The 26,409-nt window shown below is 42.2% G+C and overlaps 1 protein-coding gene across 5 annotated transcripts in view; it reads left to right on the top strand.

Annotated features, from left to right (window-relative positions):
- NUTF2 (nuclear transport factor 2) overlaps positions 1 to 26,409 on the top strand; it is a 177,201-nt gene that overhangs the window by 59,266 nt on the left and 91,526 nt on the right. For all 5 annotated transcript variants that reach the window (XM_073605028.1, XM_073605029.1, XM_073605025.1 and 2 more), the window contains one exon: positions 20,373 to 20,488. In XM_073605028.1, the coding sequence (XP_073461129.1) occupies positions 20,390 to 20,488 (99 nt within the window). In that variant the 5' untranslated portion in view covers positions 20,373 to 20,389. The remainder of the gene's footprint in view (positions 1 to 20,372; positions 20,489 to 26,409) is intronic.

Here is a 26,409-nt window from a genome sequence, read left to right as displayed (position 1 = left end):
TCGATTTCAACACCATCTATATGACATACATAAAGATGACAACACCAACGTGGCCAGACGCTGGAACATGCGTCAGATCCAGCTTGGTCATCCAAGGTGTAGAGAAAATAGTGTTACCTATCAGAGGAGGAGATACATTTTAGGCTTTTATGTAAACGTGAGGTTTATTGGATTTTTTTCCTTTACACCAGAATACCAGCGGGTATGAATTTTGAGTGGGATGTTGCTCATTATTATGAGTGACAACACCCATGTTCATTACCAACAGTATCTTCTTCCTTTCCTTTTCTTATACTTTATATACAATAATATCAGCCTCTTTAACACACCAAAAAAAGTTTCGTAGTATGCAATCGTTTGCTCATAAATAGCAATGATTGTTTTCTCTTTTGCTATTCATCGTGTGTGTGTGTCAGTCCCTTCCATATATATATATATATATATATATATATATATATATATATATATATATATATATATATATATATATATATATATATATATATATATATATATAATATTTTTGATCAATCTTTTTATTGGTGTTAGAAACATATACATGTGATTGACATGTAACAGACAATAGAAAGGCGGCCCACACATGTGACTTATATAGTTATGGCAGAGTTAACTATTTTTCACCATAACATAAAACAGATTTTTTTTTTTTTTTTTTTTTTTTTTTACTACAAGGCACTCGACACATCTCACACACAGATGTGTGTGTTTTCACATGGATGCGTTTCTATATGGATGTAATCTGTCATACACACGGTTTTCACATTTTTCTTAGCATCCGTTCCAGTACTCATCCCATTTTTTTACCGGCATTTCACGTTCTCATATACACATACATACGTTTTCTTTTTCATGCAATCATTGGAATTAATATATTGAAATCTAGAAAAGTAGCCTTATGTGAGAATTACTGTCAATAAGGGGCCAGTAAGTGTTCTATATACTTTTTGCTGGAAGGATTGCTTTGAAGTCTTAACATAATCACTTGCCGACCAGCCGCCGCAGTTGTACTGCGGCAGAATGGCATGGCTGGGCGAAACAACGTTATGTAACGTCGATTGGTCCTGTGGCCACTAGGGGTGCGCGCACACCGCTGGAGGTGCGCACGAAGCCGATGCTAGTGGCGGGCAGCCGCGATCACCGCCGGGCTCCCGCGATCGGGGCACACGGAGAACCGGGGTCTGTGTGTGTAAACACACAGTTTCCGGTTCTCTGAGGGGAGAAGTGACAGATCATCTGTTCATACAGAGTATGAACAGCAACCTATCTCTTCCCCTACACAGTCCACTCTCACCTTCAGTTAGAACACACACTAGGGAACACATTAACCCCTCGATCGCCCCTTAGTGTTAACCCTTTCCCTGCCAGTGACATTTTTACAGTAATCAATGCATTTTTATAGCACTGATCGCTGTAAAAATGCCAATGGTCCCAAAATTGTCCGTGTTCGCCATAATGTCGCCGACCCAATATAAAAATCGCAGATCGCCGCCTTTACTAGTAAAAAAATAAATAATAAAAATGCCATAAATATATCCCCTATTTTGAAGACGCTATAACTTTTGCACAAACCAATCGGTTTACCTAAACTGAGGAAAACATTTTTTTTTTAATATATTTTTTGGGGGATATTATAGCAAAAAGTAAAAAATATTGCTTTTATTTTTTCAAAATGGTCGCTTTTTTTTTGTTTATAGCGCAAAAATAAATGCAGGTCATCAAATACCACCAAAAAAAAGCTCTATTTGTGGGGAAAAAAAGGACATTAATTTTGTTTGGGTGCAACGTCGCACTACTGCGCAATTGTCAGTTAAAGCGACACAGTGCCGAATCACAAAAAGTGCTCTGGTCAGGAAGGGGGTAAAACCTTCCGGTTAAACAAAGCTTTTTTCTTTTTTATTTTTTATATTGAATACTGCATTTAATATATCACTCCGTATACACACACACATATACGTGTTTTTTCCTCCAGCAGTAATGAAACTGTATACATATATTAATGTGTTTTGGTTTTCACTTTTTTTTTTTTTTTGGCCTTTTTTGATGTTTTTACTAACTATCTATGTTTTAGATGTATAGATTTGTCATCAGCAATGGCAAAAAACATGAAATTATACATATTTATATTTATAAAGTTTTATCACAGAAACAAACTTTTTTTTAATTTTAGCAAAAAATAAAAACTGCAGAGGTGATCAAATACCACCAAAAGAAAGCTGTATTTGTGGGAACAAAATAATCAAAATTTTGTTTGGGTACAGTGTAGCATGACCGCGCAATTGTCATTTAAAAAGTGACAGTGCTGAAAATTGGCTTGGGCAGGAAGGGGGGAAAGTGCCTGTTATTGAAGTGGTAACAATTACATGTTGCGCTAATCCCAACATAAATCAAAAACATCATAAATAATATTAAAGTGATAAACGGTTCATAAGTCCAATGTGCAAAATAAAATTCAAGTTGAAAAGAAAAAAGTGCAAGGTGGTCCAAGAAACAAACGATATTGCCTGTAATGTTGATTAGCTGAAAACAGTGCTTTGTAAGAAGATGGTACAAACTCCTACACCAAAATGCATCGAGAGGCTTACCAGATAGCCATGACTTCCTTATGATGGAAAGGGTAAACAGTGTGTCTGCCCTAAGGATCATCTGGATAATGGGACGGTGTCACTTGTCATAAAAAGTACCTCTGAGTACTCTCAATCCCAGGATAATATGCATATATGTCAAAAGAAAAAGTGCCACATAGTGTGCATCAATGAAACCAATTTTAATAATAAGAAAGGCACTCCCATTTTAAAACAAAACAGTTTGGCATTCAATTACATCATATCTGGCCAGTAAACAAAATGGCTACAAATAAACATCCAGTAGCTCAATGACGTCACAGCAGGGTCTGCCTTTTGGTATTCGTTGTGTAAGGCAACTGAGATAAACAGCTATTCTTGGTTACAGTTAAAATATCTATCTGCTCATGTGCAGTATTAATAAAGACAAACATTTTTGATTTGATATTGTTATAACCATCTGCTACCTTGCTTTTCTATTTTGGAGCCTCCAAACGGTAGATTTAATTTCACCCTGGGAAAATTGGGCGTTCTAATGCATCATTTTTATCAAGCTAAACTTGCATAATTGACTTAATTTAAATATAGTTTGGTACAAGCTCTTTGTATACTAGGCTGGAGCTGGCACAGCATGTCTTTTACATTGCCAGAATGTGCTCCCCGGTCAAGATTTTTTGAGATGGGTATTTTGACTTGCCTATAAATTAAAAAAAAAAAAAAATCTTAGACTACCGGACACACGTTCCTCTCCACTGTCTTGCTCACTCTTTACTGCTAGCTAAAACAAAACAAATCTGGCCCCTCATGGGCATGCATTTAGGGGCTACCCTAGCAAATCTTTTTTGCCACCGGCCAATCAACTGAAGTCTGCGGTATTACTTACATTTTAAAGATTTAAAACTGTACCATGTAAGATCAGAATAAGACATCCATAGTGCTCTCTGTATTTGCTCAATACATTTTTTTAATCCAAAAGTTAACTACTCACAAGTGAAGCACTGTAGGCCCAGTGCTAAGAGTAAAAACGATCGCTGCAAGCGTGTCTCACAGAGACTGAGTGGAGAGTGGCTGCCGCTGATGTGTTCGTATCCTCCCGCATGCATATCATGCCAGTGGGTGGGACTAAATCAGCGGTGTTCAGAGGCACGTACAACAGCTCTATTATCAGCCACCTGATTGCCGGACATGCGCAGTAGTGATCCCAGCGGTGTTAATCGCCGTATGGACATAGTGGCTGAACTTAGCACAGCAAGCAAGTCAAGACTCTGTCAAAAATGGACATACAGGGCAAAAAACTAACCTGCCAGCCAAGCAAGCTCTGTCCCTGGCAAACACACATGAAAGGAGAAAAGAGAAAAATCGTAACTGCACAATTATGATCGAAAGTATCTTTCAATAGTGCTCAAATCATTATGAATAATATAAAACTCACCATTTACACAATGTATAGAAAAGAAAAACGCATTAAAACGAAAAAACGTCAGAGCAACCAACCTCCACTTTACAATATGTATTTATATTTAAAATTCTAAAAGATTTTTAAAACACTTTTAACCACTACAATACAGGGCGCTTTCACCCCCTTCCTTCCCAGACCAATTTTCCGCTTTCAATGCTCTTGCATTTTCAATAAGAATTGCACGGTCATGCAACACGGTACCCAAATTAAACTTTTATCATTTTGTTCACACAAATAGCGCTTTCTTTTGGTGGCATTTATTCACAAATCAGTTTATTTTTTGCGATATAAGCGAAAAAGAGCGGAAATTTTTCTACTTTGTTTTAAAATAAATCCAATAAAATCTAATTTTGTCATAAATTTAAGCCAAAATGTGGACTGCTACATGTCTTTGATAAAAAAAAAAAAAAAATCCCGTTAAGTGTATAATTGGTTTGTGTGATCACTGACATATGTGTGCAAATGATCATTGGGACATGATTTTCGTGTTACATACTGTTTGTGGGGGACAGGTGTTTTTAGTGTGTGTGGACACTATTTAGGGGACACTGTGTGTTTACTTTGTGTGGGGACACTGTGCCGGAGATCAGTGTGTAAAAAGCTGTAAAAACAGCTTATGCTCACTGATCACCGGCTGGCTGCAGCGATCTGCTCTCCTCTCCTCACTGACAACTTCCGTGTGGGAGAGCTAATCGCCTAGCAACCAGCTCTCTGTTTACATCACATGACGGCTCTGATTGGACAGAGCTGTCATGATCAGGAGGGCCAATCAGAGCCCTCCTGCCGATGGGAGATCCACCATGTCAGGGTTACACGAGCACTGCGAGGGCACGCATTGGACGTGCGCGCGATTCCCCGTCCTTCTGAGGGACATTCTTGAACGTCCACTCAGGAGGAAGTGCCCACCCGGCCATATATATATGCAGTGGCCGGGTGGCAAGTGGTTAAAGAACCACACAAATGTGTTTCTATGGTCAGACAAAAAATTACCATATAAAAATTTCTATATAAAAATTCATATAGAAAATATACAAAAAAATTCATATAATAATTAATATGGATTTTTATATAACCTAAAAATGAATTGGTGATTCGAAATAAAACAATTAAGTCAAACTCTACATTTAGACCCATAGGCACTGCCACCTTAGTTTCATGTATCCAGTATGATTCTCGACGACTGAGTTGTCGGATAAAATTACTCCCCCTCCAATGTTTAACGCTATCAACACCCCAAAATTTGAGGTGTTTGGGGTCACAATTATGAAACAAATTAAAATGCTTAGAAACGTTATGAGTCCTTTCTTAATATTATTAACATATTCGCTAATTCTAACATGTAACGGTCTAGAGCAGTGGTCCCCAACCTTTGTGACTAGTCACTTGCCACGCTGCCTGTCACCAGATGCGGAATGTCACTTGCCACATCGCCTTCCAAGCTTACTGCCACAAGGTGTGGATTGTCACTTGTCACGTTGCCTGTCACCAGATGCAGAGTGAGCGGAGCGCCCCTTGTGGTATGTCAGGCACACAGCTGAGTGGGTGAATTACAAGTCCCAGCACACCTCACCTGTACTTCCACACACAGCTCACCTGTCACTGATGATGTCATATCTCTGTGGGATCGCCTCTCTGGATGTAACAGGGTGTCTCCCCCTCTTGCTGCAGCCGGTCTCACCTGGCAGAGTCACAGGACTCCTCCGGCTGTCACTCTCTGGCTTCACCCTTCTGCCATTCCTGATTAGCTGTCGGGGGGGGGGGGGGGGGCGGCAATCTGCACTGGAGGAATCTGTTTTCACACAGCGAGGAGCCGCATGAGAACGTTGGGGCGGGCAGTATGAGATGTCATCTCTCTGCTCTCCGCCACACCTCCGACACTGAGACAGAGCACTGGCTTTGAGGGCGGAAGAGCGGTGATGCAGGGGGCGGAGAGATATTATCTCTATTTGCCCACTCGCTTCTTCCATCCACCCAGCGCTCTATTGCCGGCGGCCCGCACACGCGGCTCAGCTGCAGAAGCGCCATGGCCCGGTAGTGGGCCGGAGACCGGGGGTTGACGACCCCTGGTCTAGAGGATCTACCTACGTATTGCAAGCCACACTTGCATTCCAACAACTCCTGTAGTCGCACAAGTAATTAACTTAATTATTTTTATTAACTTTTACTTTTTTTTTTTTTTGTAAACTCTTTTTATTAAAGGTTTTCCACATAATAAACATTCAGCACCACAATTCAGCACCAGTGTACAATGCAGCTCCCATATTTAATAGTAACAGATATCAGAAATCTTTCCATACAAAAATCATAGCAAAGGGGAAGACAAAAAAAATGTGGAGAGGGGGAGGATAAATACAATATATAGTCGTTATACACAGTATAATATCCCCCAATAGCCGTAGTAAAGGAGAATCTAAATTCCCATCCAAGCTTACCCAAACCTCTGTGAGCAGAGTACGAATCACATTTTTGGGTGCTAATGTGTCTACCAGGCCCAACAGACAAATTTCAATGGATGGTGCAATAACATTTGTAGTTACCGACCTAATACAGTCAATCACACCCAGAACCGCCGGACGTGCGGGCAAATCCAAAAGAAGTGCAGAAAATCTGCTCCAGGTGCATCACACCTAAAGCAGTTCGAGGGGTGCGCATGGAAAATCCTTGCTAATTTAGCAGGGGTATAATATATCCTATGAAGAAACTTGAACTGAATGAGGTGATCACGAGCCGACACCAGTCTGGCAAATGTGATGCTCCAGACATCATCCCAGTCATTATTGTCAAGCTGCGGGAAGTCCAACGTCCAGGCAGCACGACATGATGCGAGAATCTTTGTAGTGCCAGTGAACAATTCCTTGTGTATAGTGGATAAGGCTTTGGGTAATCCCCTTTAGGACCCAAACTGAGCCAAAAAGGCATGCCTGAACAGTAAGAAGTGGAACTGGTGCGAGCTAGGGAGCTGGTATTTACTTCTGAGCACATCAAATAACAATAATACCCTATTGCCAACCACCGCACCCACTGTTTTAATCCCATATCTGGTCCAGATTATTGGATCTGAGTAGACAAAAAAATGGGGTAAGCTTGGATTGCGCCACAAAGGAGTATAAGGTGACACTACCCTTTCTTGAAGTGCCCCCCTTCTAGTCAATTCCCATGCTCTGATGACTGAGTGCATTGACCCTGTCATGGGATAGGGGGCCCCCCTGCCCCTGTATAGTAGGTCAGAGAGTGCCTCATATGAACCAACCACAGCGGCCTCCAAAGTTACCTCAGCATTATCCTCTGGTTGATTCAGCCATCTATGTGCAAAAACCAACTGCCCCGCTAAAAAATATCGAACAAAGTTAGGTACCGCCAACCCTCCTTCTTTCCAGGGATGCTGCAGCACTTGCAATCTAATGCGAGGAGTCCCCCCACCCCAGAGAAAGTCTGTAATCACTCTATCTATGGACTGAAAAATATTCTGTGGTATCCAAACCGCAGAATTCCTAAAGATGTATAGAAATAGGGGGAGGAATTTCGTTTTTAGCAAGTTTATTTTCCCAATCGGATACAGTGGAAGATTACGCCAGGTTTGAGTGCGCAGCTTAAGCATCTGAACGATTGGAGCGACATTGAGGGGGATAAAGTTAGATACCGACTGGGTAATATGCAGTCCCAGATATTTCACCTTATCCCCCCCACTGGAGTGGGGAGCCTGTCGGGGCCCTAAGGGTTGGGGATGGGACTTGCAATGGGAGATTTTGCGACTTACCCCAATTTACCTTGAGACCGGAGAATCGGGAGAAAGTGTCTAGAATTGATAGAGCTGTGGTCATGATCCCCCAGGAAGAGCACCATATCATCCGCGTATAGCGCAGTTTTTTCCTCCAATACACCCACTCGTATCCCCTGCACCATAGAAGACGCAGGCAGGGCTGCAGCCAAAGGCTCGATAAGCAAGGCAAATAAGCCCGGAGAAAGCGGGTAGCCCTGGCGTTTCCCCCTGGCTACCGGGAAGAGCTCCGACACCAATCCATTAAGTCTGCCCGCTGCCACTGGGGAATGGTATAGTATCGCAATCCATTGACAAAATATAGGGCCAAACCCGAACCTCGACAACACCTCTTGCATATAGCTCCAGTCTACAGAGTCGAAATCCTTTTCTAGATTTAAAAAGACTAATATTTCTCCTTTGGTAGTCTCAGGGCCTAGCTGTATATGGGTATACACCCTTCTCAGGTTTATATCAGTGGCCTTATCAGGTATGAACTCAGTTTGGTCTTCAAACACTAACTGGGATATAACTGACATAAGCCCGTTGGCCAGCATTTTTGTGAGGATTTTAAAATCCGTATTCAGTAGTGCGATCGGCATACATGAGGTGCAGTGGAGGGGGTTCTTGTCTGGCTTGCCTATAAGTACAATATGTGCTTCGTACATTGAGGGAGGCAGCTGTCTTGCTTTTAAGCATTCCCGATAAAGGGCCAACAACCGCGGTGAGATCATTTCCTTATGTTCCCTATACCACTCAGCGGGCAGGCCATCTGGGCCTGGTGTTTTATGGTTTGGGAAGGATGCCATCGCTACATCCAGCTCCTCCGGTTTGAAGGAGACATCTAGGAGCTCAGAGACCCCTGAAGGCAGAGTGGGAAAGTGCAGAGGATCCAAAAGCGCAGCCAGGTCTTCCTTGGGGTAGGATGGGATAGAGGTGTATAATGTTGCATAAAAGGAAAGGCATCCAGAATTTCCTTTCTAGGAGACACTAGTGTTCCAGAGGGTGAGTAAACACACGGGACAACAGTGGATGCATAACTATTGGCCACCAGCATGGCCAGCAATCGCCCATTCTTGTCCCCACGTTCAAACACCCGCTCCAGTAAATGCTTACTGTCCTTTTTGGTCATATCTTTATAGTGCAGATGCAGCCCCCTTCCGGCTTGGCGCAGGTCCGCCAGAGAGGCAGACGAGGGATTATCAGCATATATCTGGGCGCATACCTGCTCCTTCTCCTGCAGTACCTCAATATCATGTCTATATTGGGTTCTAGCAGCTTTAATTACCGAAATGTACTCCCCTCTAATAGTTGCTTTAAAAGCATCCCGGGTTAACTGTGCAGTTGAGGAACCCTCATTGATCTGCCAATAAGATTGTAATGGTGTCTGGATGGCCTCATCCACAAACGTATCACATACCCACTCTGGTGAAAGCCGCCAAGCACCTGAGGGCCGAGGACTCGCCAAGTGCAACACAACCTGGAGTGGGGAATGGTCAGACAGGCCCCCTGGCAAATATGAGGCCTCCAATATCAACGGCAGTAAGTCGGATGAGACAAATGCCAGGTCAGTTCTGGAGGAGGAAGCATGTCCCAGGGACAGGTGAGAGTAGCTTCGGATATTCGGATGCTTCCACCTCCATAATTCTGGCGGCCCAATGAACCAGCTCCAGATTCTGTGCGCACTGGGTTTGAGGTATTTAGTGTGTGATCTTGGATATTAAGATCTCCAGCCAGAACGATTTTTACTGGAGCCAATGCAGCAAATTTGTCTAGCATTATATAGAGAAGCTCCCTGGAGAAAGGAGGATGGATATATACATTCACTAGTGCTATACGGCAGCCATGTATTTCCAATATTACAATAGCATACCTTCCATCTGGATCAGTAACAACCTCCGTTATATGACAAGGCAAGGATTTGTGCAGGAGGATAGTAACTCCCCTGGCATAGGATGAGTAAGTGGCGTGTATAGCTCGCTGTATCCAGGGGCGCTTCAGGGCTAAAATTTAATTACCCATAAGGTGTGTTTCTTGTAAAAACATGCTATTTGGGCGGTGGGTTCGTAAATATTTAAAAACAAGGGCTCTTTTAAATTTAGAACTTGATCCCTTGAGATTCCAGGAAATAAGTTTAATCTGTGTTCCCATGAGTGTAATATCAAAAGATGTCACTAGATGGGGGCCTAGTCACAGCAAAGGATACAGGAATCATACATTGCCACTTACATAGCTGTGTAGTGCATAACCATTCACAGTTAACCCTTACACATAGGGACAGTGGAGGAGCTAAAAAGGCACTTCCTCTCACTATCTCTAAAAGGGCCATTGTGCAAAAAACAATAGAGAAACAAAAGAAAAAGACATAACATAGTTCATCAAACATAACTCCCTGTCCCAGCAGCATGTGTGAACCAGAAAAAGGAGAAAAAAAACAAAACTATGCCACTGGACTTTATACCCAAAAATAGAACAAGACCCTTAGTAACAGTCTGGCCTAGGGCAACCAAAAAAAGGGGGGGGGGGTAAAAAATTACAACGGGGAAAAAAATGGCTATAGCTATAGCTTCCAGCTCCCAATACCTGAGCTTATATAGGATTAGGTCGCAATGTTAGCCTATAGTCATATATTCATTTATAAGTGCCTCCTGGGACCTACAAGTTTTTCTTATGTTCATGAAAGGAGACAAAAAAACACAAGTGAGAGGGGGAAAAAAGAAAAAGGATGGACGGAGATTGGAGGGGGAGGGGGGGGGGGGTCAATAAGCTAGTCAGAAGCCAGTAGGAAGACTCTGCCAGGATCAATCATACCTGCATGGGCAGTAATCGTCCAGCCAGTCAGCAGCCTCCAATGGGGTAAGAAAAAAATTAACAGTACCTTGATGCACAACTCGCAGCTTGCTTTGATATAGCATACTGAATGTACACCCCTTCTCCCTGAGGCATTTACGGACATCCACAAAAGAGCGCCTGCGACGTTGAATCTCAGGAGAGAAATCGGGGAACAGGTGAACGGTGATATTCTCATACTTGGGCTGAGAATTCTTTCTGGCAGCGGCAAGGATAAGGTCCCGATCACGTAATTGGGGAATTTCACCAGGAAGGGCCTAGGAGGCGGTCCCGCCCATCTAGGCCCAGTCGGCACCCTGTGTGCTCGTTTCACTATGTATTCTGAGGAAACCTGTGTGGGATGTAGGAGTTGTTTAAAGAAATCTTCAGCGAAAGATGCCGGGCTATCCCCCTCAGCCCCCTCAGGCACGCCGACCACCCGGACATTATTCCGGCGGAGTCTGTTCTCGGTGTCCTCCGAGCGGTCCGTAAGCATTTTCACCACGCGTTGTAGGTTTGCAATGGTGCGCGCAGAGGTGGTCACTGCGTCCTCCACGTTAGAGATTCAGGACTCTGCCTCCACCATCCGCCCCCCCGGAATTTGTCCATATCATTGCGGATTAGGCCGCATTCCAGGACTACGGAGTCAATACGGCCCATGAGGGAGGATCTGCTAGCCTCAATGGCCGCCAGGATGGTAGCCGTGGATGTCTCGTCCAGATAAGCCGGCCTACCCATCCCAGGACTCTGAACAGCTGTGCCCGGAGGTGTCCCTGTCCCCCATCCACCGGATGGGTTTGCTGCAGCTCCATTAGTGTTGTAAAGGAGGCAGCCGTCCTCGAGGGGGAAGGTAAGATTGCTGCAGGGCTTGGGAGGAGGCTGTTTTTTGCTGAATCTCTTCTTGGAATGGATGGGTGGAGGAGGAGACCCCCAAGCAGCAGCAGCCACTAATTTCGACAGGATGGTGAATTTTTTGTATATTTTTTTATATGGTAATTTTTTGTCTGACCATAGAAACAAATTTCTTTGTGTGGTTCTTTAACCACTTCAGCCCCGGAAGGATTTACCCCCTTCCTGAGCAGAGCACTTTTTACAATTTGGCACTGCGTGGCTTTAACTGCTAATTGCGCGGTCATGCAGTGCTGTACCCAAACGAAATTTGCGTCCTATTCTTCCCACAAATAGAGCTTTCTTTTGATGGTATTTGATCACCTCTGCGGTTTTTATTTTTTGCGCTATAAACGGCAAAAAAAGACAGAAAATTTTGAAATAAAATGATATTTTCTAATTTTTGTAAATGTCAGTAAGCGTATATTTATTGTTTGCGCAAAAGTTATAGCGTCTACTAACTAGGGTACATTTTCTGGAATTTACACAGCTTTTAGTTTGACTGCCTATGTCATTTCTTGAGGTGCTAAAATGGCAGGGCAGTACAAACCCCCCCCCCCCCCAAATGACCCCATTTTGGAAAGTAGACACCTCAAGGAAATTGCTGAGAGGCATGTTGAGCCCATTGAATATTAATATTTTTTGTCCCAAGTGATTGAATAATGACAAAAAAAATTTACAAAAAGTCACTAAATGATATATTGCTCACACAGACCATGGGCATATGTGGAATTGCACCCCAAAATACATTCAGCTGCTTCTGAGTACGGGGATACCACATGTGTGGGACTTTTTGGGAGCCTAGCCGCATACGGTGCCCCGAAAACCAATCACCGTCTTCAGGATTTCTAAGGGCGTAAATTTTTGATTTCACTCCTAACTACCTATCACAGTTTTGAAGGCCATAAAATGCCCAGATGGCACAAAACCCCCCAAATTACCCCATTTTGGAAAGTAGACACCCCAAGCTATTTGCTGAGAGGCATGGTGAGTATTTTGCAGCTCTCATTTGTTTTTGAAAATGAAGAAAGACGAGAAAAAACATTTTTTTTTTCTTTTTTTCAATTTTCAAAGCTTTGTGACAAAAAGTGAGGTCTGCAAAATACTCACTATACCTCTCAGCAAATAGCTTGGGGTGTCTACTTTCCAAAATGGGGTCATTTGGGAGGGTTTTGTGCCACCTGGGCATTCCATGGCCTCCAAAACTGTGATAGGCAGTGAAGAGTGAAATCAAAAATTTACGCCCTTAGAAAGCCTGAAGGCAGTGCTTGGTTTTCGGGGTCCCGTACGCGGCTAGGCTCCCAAAAAGTCTCACACATGTGATATCCCCGTACTCAGGAGAAGCAACAGAATGTATTTTGGGGTGTAATTTCACATATTCCCATGGCATGTTTGAGCAATATATCATTTAGTGACAACTTTGTGCAAAAAAAAAAAAAAAAAATGTCTTTCCCGCAACTTGTGTCACAATATAAAATATTCCATGGACTCGACATGCCTCTCAGCAAATAGCTTGGGGTGTCTACTTTCCAAAATGGGGTCATTTTTGAACTGTCCTGGCATTTAGACATTTAGAAGCTTATGTCACACATCACCCACTTTTCTAACCACTTGAAGACAAAGCCCTTTCTGACACTTTTTTTTTACATGAAAAAATGATTTTTTTTTGCAAGAAAATTACTTTGAACCCCCAAACATTATCTATTTTTTTAAAGCAAATGCCCTACAGATTAAAATGGTGGGTGTTTCATTTTTTTTTTTTTTTTTTTCACACAGTATTTGCGCAGCGATTTTTCAAACGCATTTTTTTGGGAAAAAACACACTTTTTTAAATTTTAATACACTAAAACACACTATATTGCCCAAATGTTTGATGAAATAGAAAAGATGATCTTAGGCTGAGCACATGGATACCAAACATGACATACTTTACAATTACGCACAAGCTTGCAGTGGCAACAAAATAAATACATTTTTAAAAGCCTTTACAGGTTACCACTTTAGATTTACAGAGGAGGTCTACTGCTAAAATGACTGCCCTCGATCTGACCTTCGCGGTGATACCTCACATGCATGGTGCAATTGCTGTTTACATTTGACGCCAGACGACGCTTGCGTTCGCCTTAGCGCGAGAGCAGCGGGCGACGGGTGCTTTTTCTTATTTTTTTTGCTTTTTTATCTTATTTTTAAACTGTTCCTTTCATATATATTTTTTTTTAATCATTTTTATTATCTCAGGGAATGTAAATATCCCCTAGCAATAGGTAGTGACAGGTACTCTTTTTTTGAAAAAATTGGGGTCTATTAGACCCTAGATCTCTCCTCTGCCCTCAAAGCATCCGACGACACCAAGATCGGTGTGATAAAATGCTTTCCCAATGGCGCTGTTTACATCCGGCAAAATCTAAGTCATGAAATGCTCGTAGCTTCCGGTTTCTTAGGCCATAGAGATGTTTGGAGCCACTCTGGTCAGCTCTATGGTCAGCTGGCTGACTCACCAGCTGCATTCTCAGGTTCCCTGTTGAGACAGGAGAGCCAGAGAAAAACACGGAAGACGGTGGGGGGCATTCCCCCCCACTGCTTGTAAAAGCAGTCTAGAGGCTAATTAGCCACTAGGATTGCTTTTACATGAAAGCTGACCGCGAAGAATGATACCAAGATGATACCTACACCTGCAGGCATCATTCTGGTATAACCACACAAAGTCGTGAATGGCGTATCTGAAGACAAAAAAATGGTTAACAATAAAACACAGTACTCGGTAAAGTATAAAAAATTGCATACCTGAAAAGCAAACATGATAAAACATAATAACAATAAAACATTGCAGAATAGAATACAGTAAAAAAGAGCAGAACAATAGAGCGAGAATAGAGAGAGAACAATAAAACGACAACTATTTTTTAAAATTTTATATTATTATTATTATTGTTATTATTTTTTTAACTTTTTTTTGTAACTAACTTTTATAACTGTAACAGGTTCCAGGTTCGGGTCTCTCAAAATGCGATGGCATCTTGGGAGACCCTGTGAAAGTGTGCCTAGTCTGTGCAGTGCTGTACCCTACGCTAATACTCAACTAGTGAATGGTAGCGTTCAAAACATTCACCAATGCAAAGGCCAGGATTGTCAGGACAGGAGGGAAAATAATAGCGGGTGTCACGCCTATATCTGCGCTTGCTGCAGACACAACATCTTTTTTGGGGGGGTTGGTTGGGTAGGGGTACTCGGGAGGACATATAGAAAATGCCTCTCATGCAGCCGACTGCATTTGGTTGGGGATGTGAATGGGGGAATTACGGGCGCTGCAGAAGTGGTGGGTTCCCAATTAGGATTGGCGAATGCAGCAGTAAGGGCATTATGGGCACGACGGGCCTGTGTTTGTCTAATTCTTGGTGGCGGGACACTACTTGTGCTTGCCACCTCACCAGCTTGAACTGCACTTATGGGACTCGCCACGTCACCAAGTGTTACTGCAGTGCTGGTTTGACTATGACCGGGGTGTACTAGGCCGCTGGTGCTTGCCAGTTCACCAAAACGCTACCAAAAAAACTGTTAGCGATCGCAGGGATCAGGCCTGACTCTGCGAACGCTGCAGTTATGCGTTTAGTGTTTTGTAAGTGACAGTGATCGATCGATACTGCACTTGGGTGGGCCGGGCGGAGGGGCAAAACGCAGGTGCTAGCAGGTATCTGGTCTGATCCCGCTAACACTGCCTTTTTGGGAACCCTAAACTGCTGATCAGTGGTGAAAGGGTTAACTAGGGGGCAATCAAGGGGTTAAAACCTTTATTTGGTAGTATATAGTGTTCTCTGATGCTATAAAACGCTGACGGTGAACCTAAATATTTACCTCCCTAACTAGCGTCACCAGCGACACTAATACAGCGGTCAGAAAAATGATCGCTTAGTGACACTGGCGACTGGGTGATCAAGGGGTTAAAACTCTATTAGGGGGGGTTAGTGGGGTACCCTAGACCTAAAGGGGGCTATTACTAACTGCCCTAACACACTAGCTGTCACAAACTGACACCAATGCAGTAATCAGGAAAAAAAAAAAAAAAAACTGCTTGGTGTCAGTGTGACGGGGGGGGGAGGGGTAATGGGGGAGGGGATCGGGGGTGTTTTGTGTGCCTGGCATGTTCTACTGTGTTCTACTGTGTGTGTGTGTGTGTGTGTGTGTGTGTGTGTGTGTGTGTGTTTTCACTCACATTACAGTCTTCTCTCCTCGGCGCCGCAACGGAAACTGCCGAGCCGAGGAGAGATGACATAATTTCCTTTGCTGCTGTTTACCATACAGCAGCATAGGAATGATTTCATTGGCCAGTGGCGATCGTGAGGGGGGGGCCATGAATGGATGGCCTCCCCCTCACCTCCGATCGCCGCTGGACAAAAGCCGACTGCCTCTGGCACCGGGGGGGGGGGGGGGGGCGGGCTCCGCTTGGACCCCCCGCCCGCGGGAGGCAGATCACGTACGGGTACGTGATTCTGCCTGCCCGTGCCATTCTGCCGACGTATATCGTCGTGAGGCGGTCGGCAAGTGGTTAAAAGCGTTTTAAAAATCTTTTAGTATTTTAAATATAAATATGTATTGTAAAGTGGAGGTTGGTTGCTCTGACGTTTTTTTGTTTTTTAGTTTTAATGTGTTTTACTTTAATATAATAAACCCAAAGTGTTGACTGCACTAACCCCTGTTGTGTATTTCTAAATGCACCACCTATGTTTTACCATTAAGTGAATATTGAATTATCTTTTGTGCGATAATATTCACTTAGTGGTATAACAAATGGTGTATTTAGAAATAAAAAACGGGTTAGTGCAGTCAACACTTTGTTATTTTCTTTCCACCAAAAGGTGGAACGTTTTTTTTTTTTTTTTTTTTTTACTACAGCAAACGAAATAAGGTTTCACTATAGTTAGGTTAAAATTTATTTTACATTAATATATATAATTTTATTTTTATAAACTTTGTTGCGCCGGTAGTACATATATTTGATCTAATTTACTTTTCTATACATTGTCTAAATGGTGAGTTTTATATTTTTCGTAATGATTTGAGCACTATTGAAAGATACTTTCGATCATAATTGTGCCGTTAAGATTTTTCTTTTTTCTCCTTTCATGTGTGTTTGCCAGGGACAGAGCTTGCTCTGCTATCGGGTTAGTTCATGAACATTTACGACGGCACAATGGCCACGGACAGGCTAATGGGCGTACAGGTACGTCCCTTTTAAATTTGCCGCCGCGTGGCCGCGAGCGCGTGACCCTTCTGTGAGCTCTGCAAGTGTGATCGCGGGTCCCGTGGACTCTATTTCCGTGGTGGAAACACGTGATCGTCTCACGGAGAGGAAGAACGGGGAAATTATGTAAACAAGCATTTCCCCGTTCTGCCTAATGACACTGAACGCCGCTCCCTGTGATCGGGAGCCGTGATCAGTGTCGTGTCACATGTAGCCCATCCCCCCTACAGTTAGAATCACTCCCTAGGACTCAACCCCTGCAGCGCCCCCTCCTGGTTAACCCCTTCACTGCCGGTCACATTTACAAAGCAATCAATACATTTTTATTCGCACTGATCGCTGTGTAAATGTGAATGGTCCCAAAATAGAGTCAAGTGTCTGATCTGTCCGCCATAATGTCGCAGTCACGATAAAAATCACTGATCGCTGCCATTACAGAGTAAAAAAAAAAGTTATTAATAAAAATGCCATAAAACTATTCCCTATTTTGTAGACGCTATAACTTTTGTGCAAACCAATCAATAGATGCCTATTGTGATTTTTTTTTTTTTTACCAAAAATCTGTAGAAGAATACGTGTCGGCCTAAACTGAGGAAAAAAAAGTTTTTTTTTATTTTTTTGGGGATATTTATTAAAGCAAAAAGTAAAATCGAATATTTTTTTTTTCAAAATTGTCGCTCTTTTTTTTGTTTATAGTGCAAAAAATCCGCAGAGGTGATCAAATACCACCAAAAGAAAGCTCTATTTGTGAGAAAAAAAGGACGTCAATTTTGTTTGGGAACCACGTTGCATGACTGCGCAATTGTCAGTTAAAGACGCAGTGCCGTATCGCAAAAAGCTCTCTGATCCTTGGCCAGCCAAATGGTCCGGGCTGAAGTGGTTAACACCGTTAGGATCACTTCTGCGCTTGTCCGGCATTAAGGTGGCTGATAATAGAGCTGTTGTACGTGCCTCTGAACACCGCTGATGAAGTCCCGCCCACTGGGATGATACGCGTGCGGGAGGATCCGAACACATCAGCAGCAGCAACCCTCCGCTAAGTCTCTGTGAGACATGCTTGCAGTTTGCAGTGATTGTTTTTATTTGTGGAACTGGGACTGCAGTGCTTCACTTGTGAGTACAGTGGAACCTCGGATTGCGAGTAACGCGGTTAACGAGTGTTTCGCAATATGAGCATTGAATTTTTAAAAATCGTAACTCGGTTTGCCAGTGTTGTCTCTCAAAACGAGCACTATTTAGGCCAAAGCGTGTGCAGTACCGCGTTTTGGCCTGAGGTAGGGGGGAGCCGGAGCCGAGCAGCGCGTTTCTGAGGCTCTCTGGAGCCCCCCCACCTCTGGCTGCATGTGGTATTGCATGCCATTGAAGTCAATGCGGAACAAATTATTTTAGTTTCCATTGACTTCAATGTGGAGACTCGCTTTGATATGCGAGTACTTTTGGATTACGAGTATTCTCCTGGAACGGATTATGCTCATAATCCGAGGTTCTACTGTAGTTTACTTTATTTTTTTAAATGTATTGAGTATTTATACACAGAGCACTATGGATGTCTTATTCTGATCTTACATGGTACATTGAGGTTTGTCTGTAACAACATTGAATGGGAGATCTGATGAGTGATCTAAAGCAATGGATGTAATATGAGCTGGATCTCTGGAAAGCCCCTTGTGAGGGGAAGGCTTTTGTAGACCTATCTATCTAGCTCAGTACTGTGTAAGGTGAGCGGCTTGTGTTTCTGTTGGTTGCGGTAACTTCACGAATTTGCACCAGATTGAAAAGCATTTTTACCAGCACAAGTGTTCACAATTTAGGACTCTCTCTGCTTTACTCCCTGTGTATTTGTTTACATGCATGGACTTTCTCTCTGAAGTTTAGTTTTCAATTAGCGCTGCACTATTTGTTTTAAAAAGTTTTTACTGAGGATTTGTATTTTGACCTTTTTAGTGTTATAGCAGCTTTTTAGGTTGGGTTGTTTGCGCAGATTGATCACAATTTATTTTTCAGAAAAACTACTGAGCTGTTGAACTTTGACACTTTATTTTTCTGTAGACTTGCAGAAGGTGCTAATTTGCTGATAATGCAAGTTACTTTGCTTAACCACTTCGCATCCAGGCCAATTCTGACATTTCTCTCCTACATGTAAAATTCATTATTTTTTTTTTTTTTTTGCTAGAAAATTACATAGAACCCCCAAACATCATATATGTTTTTTAGCAAAGACCCTAAAGAATACAATGGTGGTCGTTGCAACTTTTTATCTCGCACGGTATTTGCGCAGCTATTTTCAAAGACTTTTTTTTTTTTTTTTTTTTGGAAAAAAATGTCATGCTTCAAAAAATAACAACTTTAAAGTTAGCCTAATTTTTTTGCATAATGTGAAAGATGAAGTTACGCCGAGTAAATAGATACCTAACGTGTCATGCTTCAAAACTGCACACGCTCGTGGAATGGCGCTAACCTTCAGTACGTAAAAATCCCCATAGGCGATGCTTTAAATTTTTTTACTGGTTACATGTTTTGAGTTAGAGGAGGTCTAGGTCTAATTTTTCTTTTACATTTTTTTTTTCCTTGCACACTTCAAAAAAAAAAAAAAAAAAAATATATATATATATATATATATATATATATATATATATATATATATATATATATTTTTATCACTTTTATTTCTATTACAAGGAATGTAAACATCCCCTGTAATAGGAATATGGCATGATCTGTCCTCTTTACAGTGAGATATGGGGTCAATAAGACTGGGAATAGGCTAGGAAGCCTGAAATCGAAAAGAAATCACATCGCGCCCGGCCTCCGAACGATCATAGAGTCTCTGGCAACCATCTGGTCTGCCGGAAATCTCTATTACCACTATCCGGGGGCCAGCGGATCCTGTCTCCGACTCACCGATGGAAGCGTTGAGTTGGTAGAAGCACCAGAGGGTGGTGGGGGTGGGGGGGCTTCCCCTCCCGCCGCCCGTAAGAACGATCAAGAGGCAGAACAGCCGCTATGATCATTCTTATGGTGTAGGGAATCGCCAGCACTGAAAGAAGATATCTGCATGATGTCTGTAGCTGCAGGCATCATTCAGATATACCCGCTCAAAGTCAAGGGCATCCCTGGACATACCTTGGGTGGGAAGTGGTTAAAGTGGTTCTAAAGCCAAGACTTTTTTTTTTTTTTTTTTTTTTTTTTTTCAAGACATTTCCCAGCAGCACTAATGCCCCCTAAAAATATGCCTCACTCGATCCAATGCTTTGCCTGTCTGTAGCGGCTCTCTCCTCTCCCCGTATTTTACAGAACAGAGAGGCAGCAGCGGGATCCATTAACTTCTGCTGCTGTCAATCAAATCCTGTAAGTGGGGGGTGGGACCAAGCCATGCTGTGCGTGTATCTATGGATGCACACAGCCTGCACATCTGCCCCCATATAAAGCTGCTTGCTATGGTGGCAGATACTGAAGCAGCTGCTAAGAGCGCCAGCTGTGGACAGAATAGCAGGTTTGGACCATTCTGTGCAATTCATTGCACACAGCAGGTAAGTATAACGTGTGTTATTTTAAGATAAATAATAAAGCATTTATACCTGCTTTAACTGTTGGCTTGCCCTTCTATTCTCTTTGCAGATCTGTAAGCATTTACAATGGATGACAAGCGACTTTGGGAACACATTGGGTGCAGCTTTGTTCAACATTATTACCGCCTGTTTGACAGTGATAGGACACAATTAAAATCTATATATGTGAGTATCTTTGAACCTTTTGCACCCTGACCTTTCCCCCCCCTATTTTTAACAGTTGCATTGAAACAAGAGTATATACAGTACAAATTGGTTATATACAATGAAAAAATTGTCATTCTTTGAATTGTATCTTGTTAATACATCAATTAAGTAGATGTACCTTAACGGCACTTTGGTATTAGTCCCAGATTCAAGTTGTGCTAAGGGAGGGACTTGGATACCTGCAAAAAATGTTCAATACATGTATCAATAAAATCAAGTTTTTATTGAAAAACCATTAAAATAATCCCATGACAAACAATCTGGGGGAGTTTCAAAAAACATAGTGGTGCCACAAAAATACCACTTCCCACCTGCCATATAGCAAAATGATGGCCAGAAAGTGGTTGTATTATATTATCCTGACTGGACGTCATATGATGTCCAGCAGAATAAGCCTCTAGTGCGCAGTGCGGCGATTAGTGGTGTCAATCTGACACATTGTATCTTTGATTGCGGTAAAGAGCCTCTGATGTAGGCTCTTTACCGTGTGATCAGCTGTGTCCACAGCTGATCACAGTATAAACAGGAAAAGTTATCGGCTTTTCCTCAACTTGCACTGACAGACACAAGTAGAGGAGAGCTGATCGGCTGCTCTCCCTACATGGGGGGTCTGCGCTGATAATCAGCGCATTGATTATCTGTGCAGACCTATCGAGGATGCCCACTGGAGAACACCAGGTGAGCTCACCAGGGATGCTAATCAGTGCCCATTAGGATGGCCAATCGGTGCTGCATATAAGTGTCACATCAGTGCCCACCAGTAAAGGGGAAAACGTACTTATTTACAAAGTTTTGTAACAAAGGACATTTTTTAATTTTCAGGCTTTTTTTTTTATTTTTTGCATAAAAACTAAAACCCCAGTGGTGATCAAATACCACCAAAAGAAAGTGCTATTTGTGGGAAAATGAAAATTTTGTTTGGGTACGTTGTTGCATTAACCGCACAATTGTCATTCAAAATGTGACAGCGCTGAAAGCTGAAAATCGGACTGGGCAGGAAGGGGGTGAAAGTGCCCTGTATTGAAGTGGTTAAACAGTAAATTGTAATAAACCATGAGACATGTGGTGATTCTGATTTCATAAATCCAGAGCCGGGCGTTTTTTGGCTAATTAAGTCCTCTTTGGGGAGTGGTAGTTAGCGTATCAGGAAAGTCTCTAGAATACATGCAAAGGTAAGTATACACAAATAAGGTACAATAGTCAATGCAGCGTATCCAACACTGATAGAAAAAAATGACACTTACATGATCACGATAATGCAAACATCTCACCTTATGCTGGCAGTCGAGCACAGGAATGCCATGCATCGGAGACCATACAGATTGATATATGCCTAGCAGAAAAAGGTAATGAAAATATATATATATATATATATATATATATATATATATATATATATATATATATATATATATATATATATATATATATATATATATATATATATATATATATATATATATATATATATATATATATATATATATATATATATAATTTTTTTTTTTTTTTTTTTTTTTTTTCTATATCCATGAACAGGCCAAATGGGTCAGTACCTGAAAACTTTTTCTGTAGATGGATATTAGACACAACGTATACCTCAAAATGGGGGGCCTCTTTATTGAGAGATCTGGGGTCAAAAAGACCCCAGATATCTCATTGACCTTTTAAAAGCAAAAAAATATTGACTTTAAGAAGGAAAAAAAAACCATACCATTAAGCCAGAGAGGCGGAAGTAATATCAGATGTCGCTCCAGTCCTCCAAGGACATAGAGACAAGTGAAAGCCATCTTGCCCTCACTTGACTTCCTGCCCAGCCACTAATCAGACCCGATAGCCTCTGGGTTTACTGACGACTCCAGTAAACCTGGCAGATACTGGGAAGAGGGGGGGGGGGGGGGGGGGGGGCACCTCTACCGCTGTCTATAAAAGTGATCCCACAGCGAATCTGTCCCTGCGACCACTTTTATCTGAAAGCCTGGCTGCTAACTATAAAGATACCAGGGTTAGGGCAGCTAGCTGCTGCTCTAATCCCGGTATTTAACATCAAGGTAATGACTTACATTTACAGTTAGGCAGTTGGTAAGTGGTTTTAAACACTTATTTTCCTCCTTGCTCTTTTTATATAGTCAGTTTTTGTAAACTACCCCTGATTTGCTCAGGGCCCTCCTTTGTCGATCTCTGGGGGTCACCACAGACTTGTCCCACTGCTGATACAGAGGGTTAGGCCTCCCATTTGAGGTTTGAGTTGTGTCTATAAGTGACCCAGCTATATCAGAAATTTCCAGGTACTGACCCATTTGGCCTGTTCATGGATACACGTGAACTTATATCTTTTTATTATTCATTTTTTTTCTTAAGTAATTCATTATTTTTTTCTGCTAGGCATATATCAAGCTATTCAGGTTGATCTGTATATATCTCTTGTGTTTGGGACCCACGGTCTTCGGTGCATGGCATCCCTGTCCTCCTTGTGGACCTCCAGCATAATGTGAGATGTTTGTATTATTGTGATTGTGTAAGTGTAATTATTTTCTATCAGTGTTGGATATGCTGGGTTGACTATTGTACCTTATTTGTGTATACTTACCTTTCTGTATGTATTTTATTCTATTAATACATGCATTTTAACATTTTTGTGGTTATCACAAAGTCCCCCCCCCCCCTTTTTCCCCAGCACTTTCTAACGTGTTGTTTTTTTTTTTTTTTTTTTATATTGTAAACCTGATTTTTATTCGGAATGCAGAGCACCCTTACAAGGCACTGTCCAATTAGCTGTTAAAGAGATACTCTCTGGGTCTACCAAATGCTATGCTGTTTTTAGTATTAGTAGCCAGTTGAGTAAGAGGTGTTATATATCCAAATCATGGGTTCTTGTACTTTATTCCTTGCCTGTAAAGAAATTCAGTAAAACGTATGTTTTGTAGCTTTTTGTATTTTCTTTTTCTTTGTATTCTTTCTGTACCATGTAAATACTTGGGCTTACTTGTATATTTACATTTTTCTGTGCCAAATGAAATCAATATGGGGTGATTTTGGATTTCCCCTATTTAAATTATACATATATACTCGAGTACATGCCGAGCACCTAATTTTACCACAAACAACTGGGAAAACATATTGACTTGAGTATAAGCCTAGGGTGAGAAATACAGCAGATACTTTAAGTGGAAAAGAGGGTCAACAATGTCCATCTGCATGCCTCACTGTGCCCGCCTCACCGTGCCCATCTGCATGCCTCACTGTGCCCTCCTCACTGTGCCCATCTGTGTGCCTCCTCACTGTTCCCATCTGTGTGCCGCCTCATGTACTTTGATCTCCAGCGCTGTGACATGCAGTCAGTCTAGTCGGCGGCCAGTGTAACAAAGCCCCGCCTCTTCCTTGTCCATGGCAGAACACTGATTCGGTTCTTCCAAGCAGTAAGTCAGTGTCCCGCCTATCACAGGCGAGGACGATGCGGAGCTTTGTTACACTGCATGGCCGTCAACTAGACTGACTGCATGTCGAAGCGGCGGTAGATCAGGCGCATGAGGCTGCAGATGGACAGTGAAACTCGAGTATAAGCCGAGGGGGACATTTTCAGCACAAAGAAAGTGCTGAAAAACTCGGCTTATACTCGAGTATAAACTCAATATGTGCTTGATAATATGTATTATCTTGTCTATTTCTAAAGTTAGCTAGTCTATCAAAGCTCTGATAATGTTAATATAACAACAATGTTAGCTATAGAAATAAACACAATGCTCAAAGAAGCAAAGGTCTCGTTTGTTTACAAAGAAAGTAGAAATACTAACATAAAACACTAAAAGAATAATACAGGGCATATGAAAAAAAAATAGCAGGGGTGATACAATACTGTACGTCCTTCCTTTCTAAATCTGTATGCTAGCTGGGCTACAGGCAAAAGACAGACCATCGCTGGCTATTGTCTTTTAAAACATTCTCAGACACAACCCGCACAAACACATTTTACCCGCCCGTGTAGTCCACTGTCAAATGAGAGACTATAAGGGGCTGTTCTTTTTAATCACCAGGAAGTATGTTATTGCTCTATACATAAATTAATTACTGTCTTCAGCCTGGGGGCAGCATTAATCTATGAACACCTACCTTGACCCAGGTCAGCATCCGAGCAAGAGCTAGCCTTTTGCTGTCCTGGTTACAGGCAAGCCAATTAGGGACTTGAATCTTTCCATAACCAGGTGGTCTGAAGCAAAGCTTTGCTGTTGCCATACCCCACTGCATGGTGGTATGGGTGAATCCTTTTTTCCAGATGAATATTCTGATATGCATTCTTCTGCTATACACACCCTGCTGGGTAATCTTGCTCTGCTGGCATTTCAGGCTACCACCATCAGTATGCAAATGGCTTAAGTGTAACCAGGTTTCAACTAGGGCTGCAACTAACGATTACTTTGATAATCGATTCGTTGGCTGATTATGGTTTTGATTAATCGGATAATAACCTAAAAAAAAAAAAAAAGTGTGATGTATAATTTAGTTAAAATGTAAAGGTTAAAGAAAGGCATTTTATCCCCTTCCCGCCGACTGAACGCACATATGCGTACTCGGCTTTCCGGGGCTATACCGGGATGATGCCCGCAGCTGCAGGCATCATCCCGGTACCGTTGTTTACAGCGGGCGATCGGCTACCCGTGTATAACAACCGATGCGGCTAAAAGCCGCTCGGCTGTTATACCTGAGGAGCGGGAGGGGACATCCCCCCCCTCCCGCCGCCTCCCGCCGCTGTTACCGGGCCTCCCGTGCGATCGGGAGGCCCGGTGTCCGTTCGGCTGCCTTCGGCGGCTGGGGGCGGGCTGGAACGAAGCTGCGAGCGGCTTCATTCCAGCCTTCTTGTTGTAAATGCGGAAGCGACGTCATGACGTCACTTCCCGTTTACTCGGCTGCCAATGGCGATGAATTAAAAAAGTACACAGTATTCAGAATCGCTGTTTTCGTCGATCTGAATACTTTGAAGTGTAAAGGAGGGATGGGGGGGGTCTTTTAGACCCCCGATCCCTCCATAAAGAGTACCTGTCACCACATATTACTGTCACAAGGGATGTTTACATTGCTTGTGACAGCAATAAAAGTAAAAAAAAAAAATTTTAAACACAATTTATAAAGTACAAAATAAATTAAATAAAAAAAAAAAAATGTTTAAAGTGCCCCTGTCCCCGCGAGCTCGCGCAGCGAAGAAAACGCATACGGAGGTCGCGCCCGCATATGTAAACGGTGTTCAAACCACACATGTGAGGTATCGCCGCGATCGTCAGAGCGAGAGCAATAATTCTAGCCCTAGACCTCCTCTGTAGCTCAAACCTGGTAACCGTAAAAAATTTTTAAATCGTCGCCTATGGAAATTCAAAGGTACCGTAGTTCGTCGCCATTCCACGAGTGCGTGCAATTATAAAGGGTGACATGTTTGGTATCTATTTACTCGGCGTAACATCATCTTTCACATTATACAAAAAAATTGGGGTAACTTTACTGTTTGGATTTTTTAAAATTCATGAAAGTGTCACTTTTCCAAAAATTTGCGTTTAAAACACCGCTGCACAAATACCGTGTGATAAAAAATATTGCAACAATCGCCATTTTATTCTCTAGATTCTCTGCTAAAAAATATATATAATGTTTGGGGGTTCTAAGTCATTTTCTAGCAAAAAATACGGATTTTAACTTGTAAACACCAAATTTCAAAAATAGGCTTAGTCATGAAAGGGTTAATATTCAATATCTATATGCAGTGGTAAATTTAAATAACCAGCTATATGGTTAGGGAGAAAAATCTCTAATCCACTCTGAGAATAACAGACAGAAGAGATATATTGTATATACTATTAGGGGTTGAATCTGATACATTATCATCAGACTCA

Source organism: Aquarana catesbeiana, linkage group LG11 (assembly GCF_042186555.1).
Source record: "Aquarana catesbeiana isolate 2022-GZ linkage group LG11, ASM4218655v1, whole genome shotgun sequence".
In the NCBI taxonomy this organism is placed as follows: Eukaryota; Metazoa; Chordata; class Amphibia; order Anura; family Ranidae; genus Aquarana; species Aquarana catesbeiana.
This window is presented reverse-complemented; position numbering and strand designations above follow the sequence as displayed.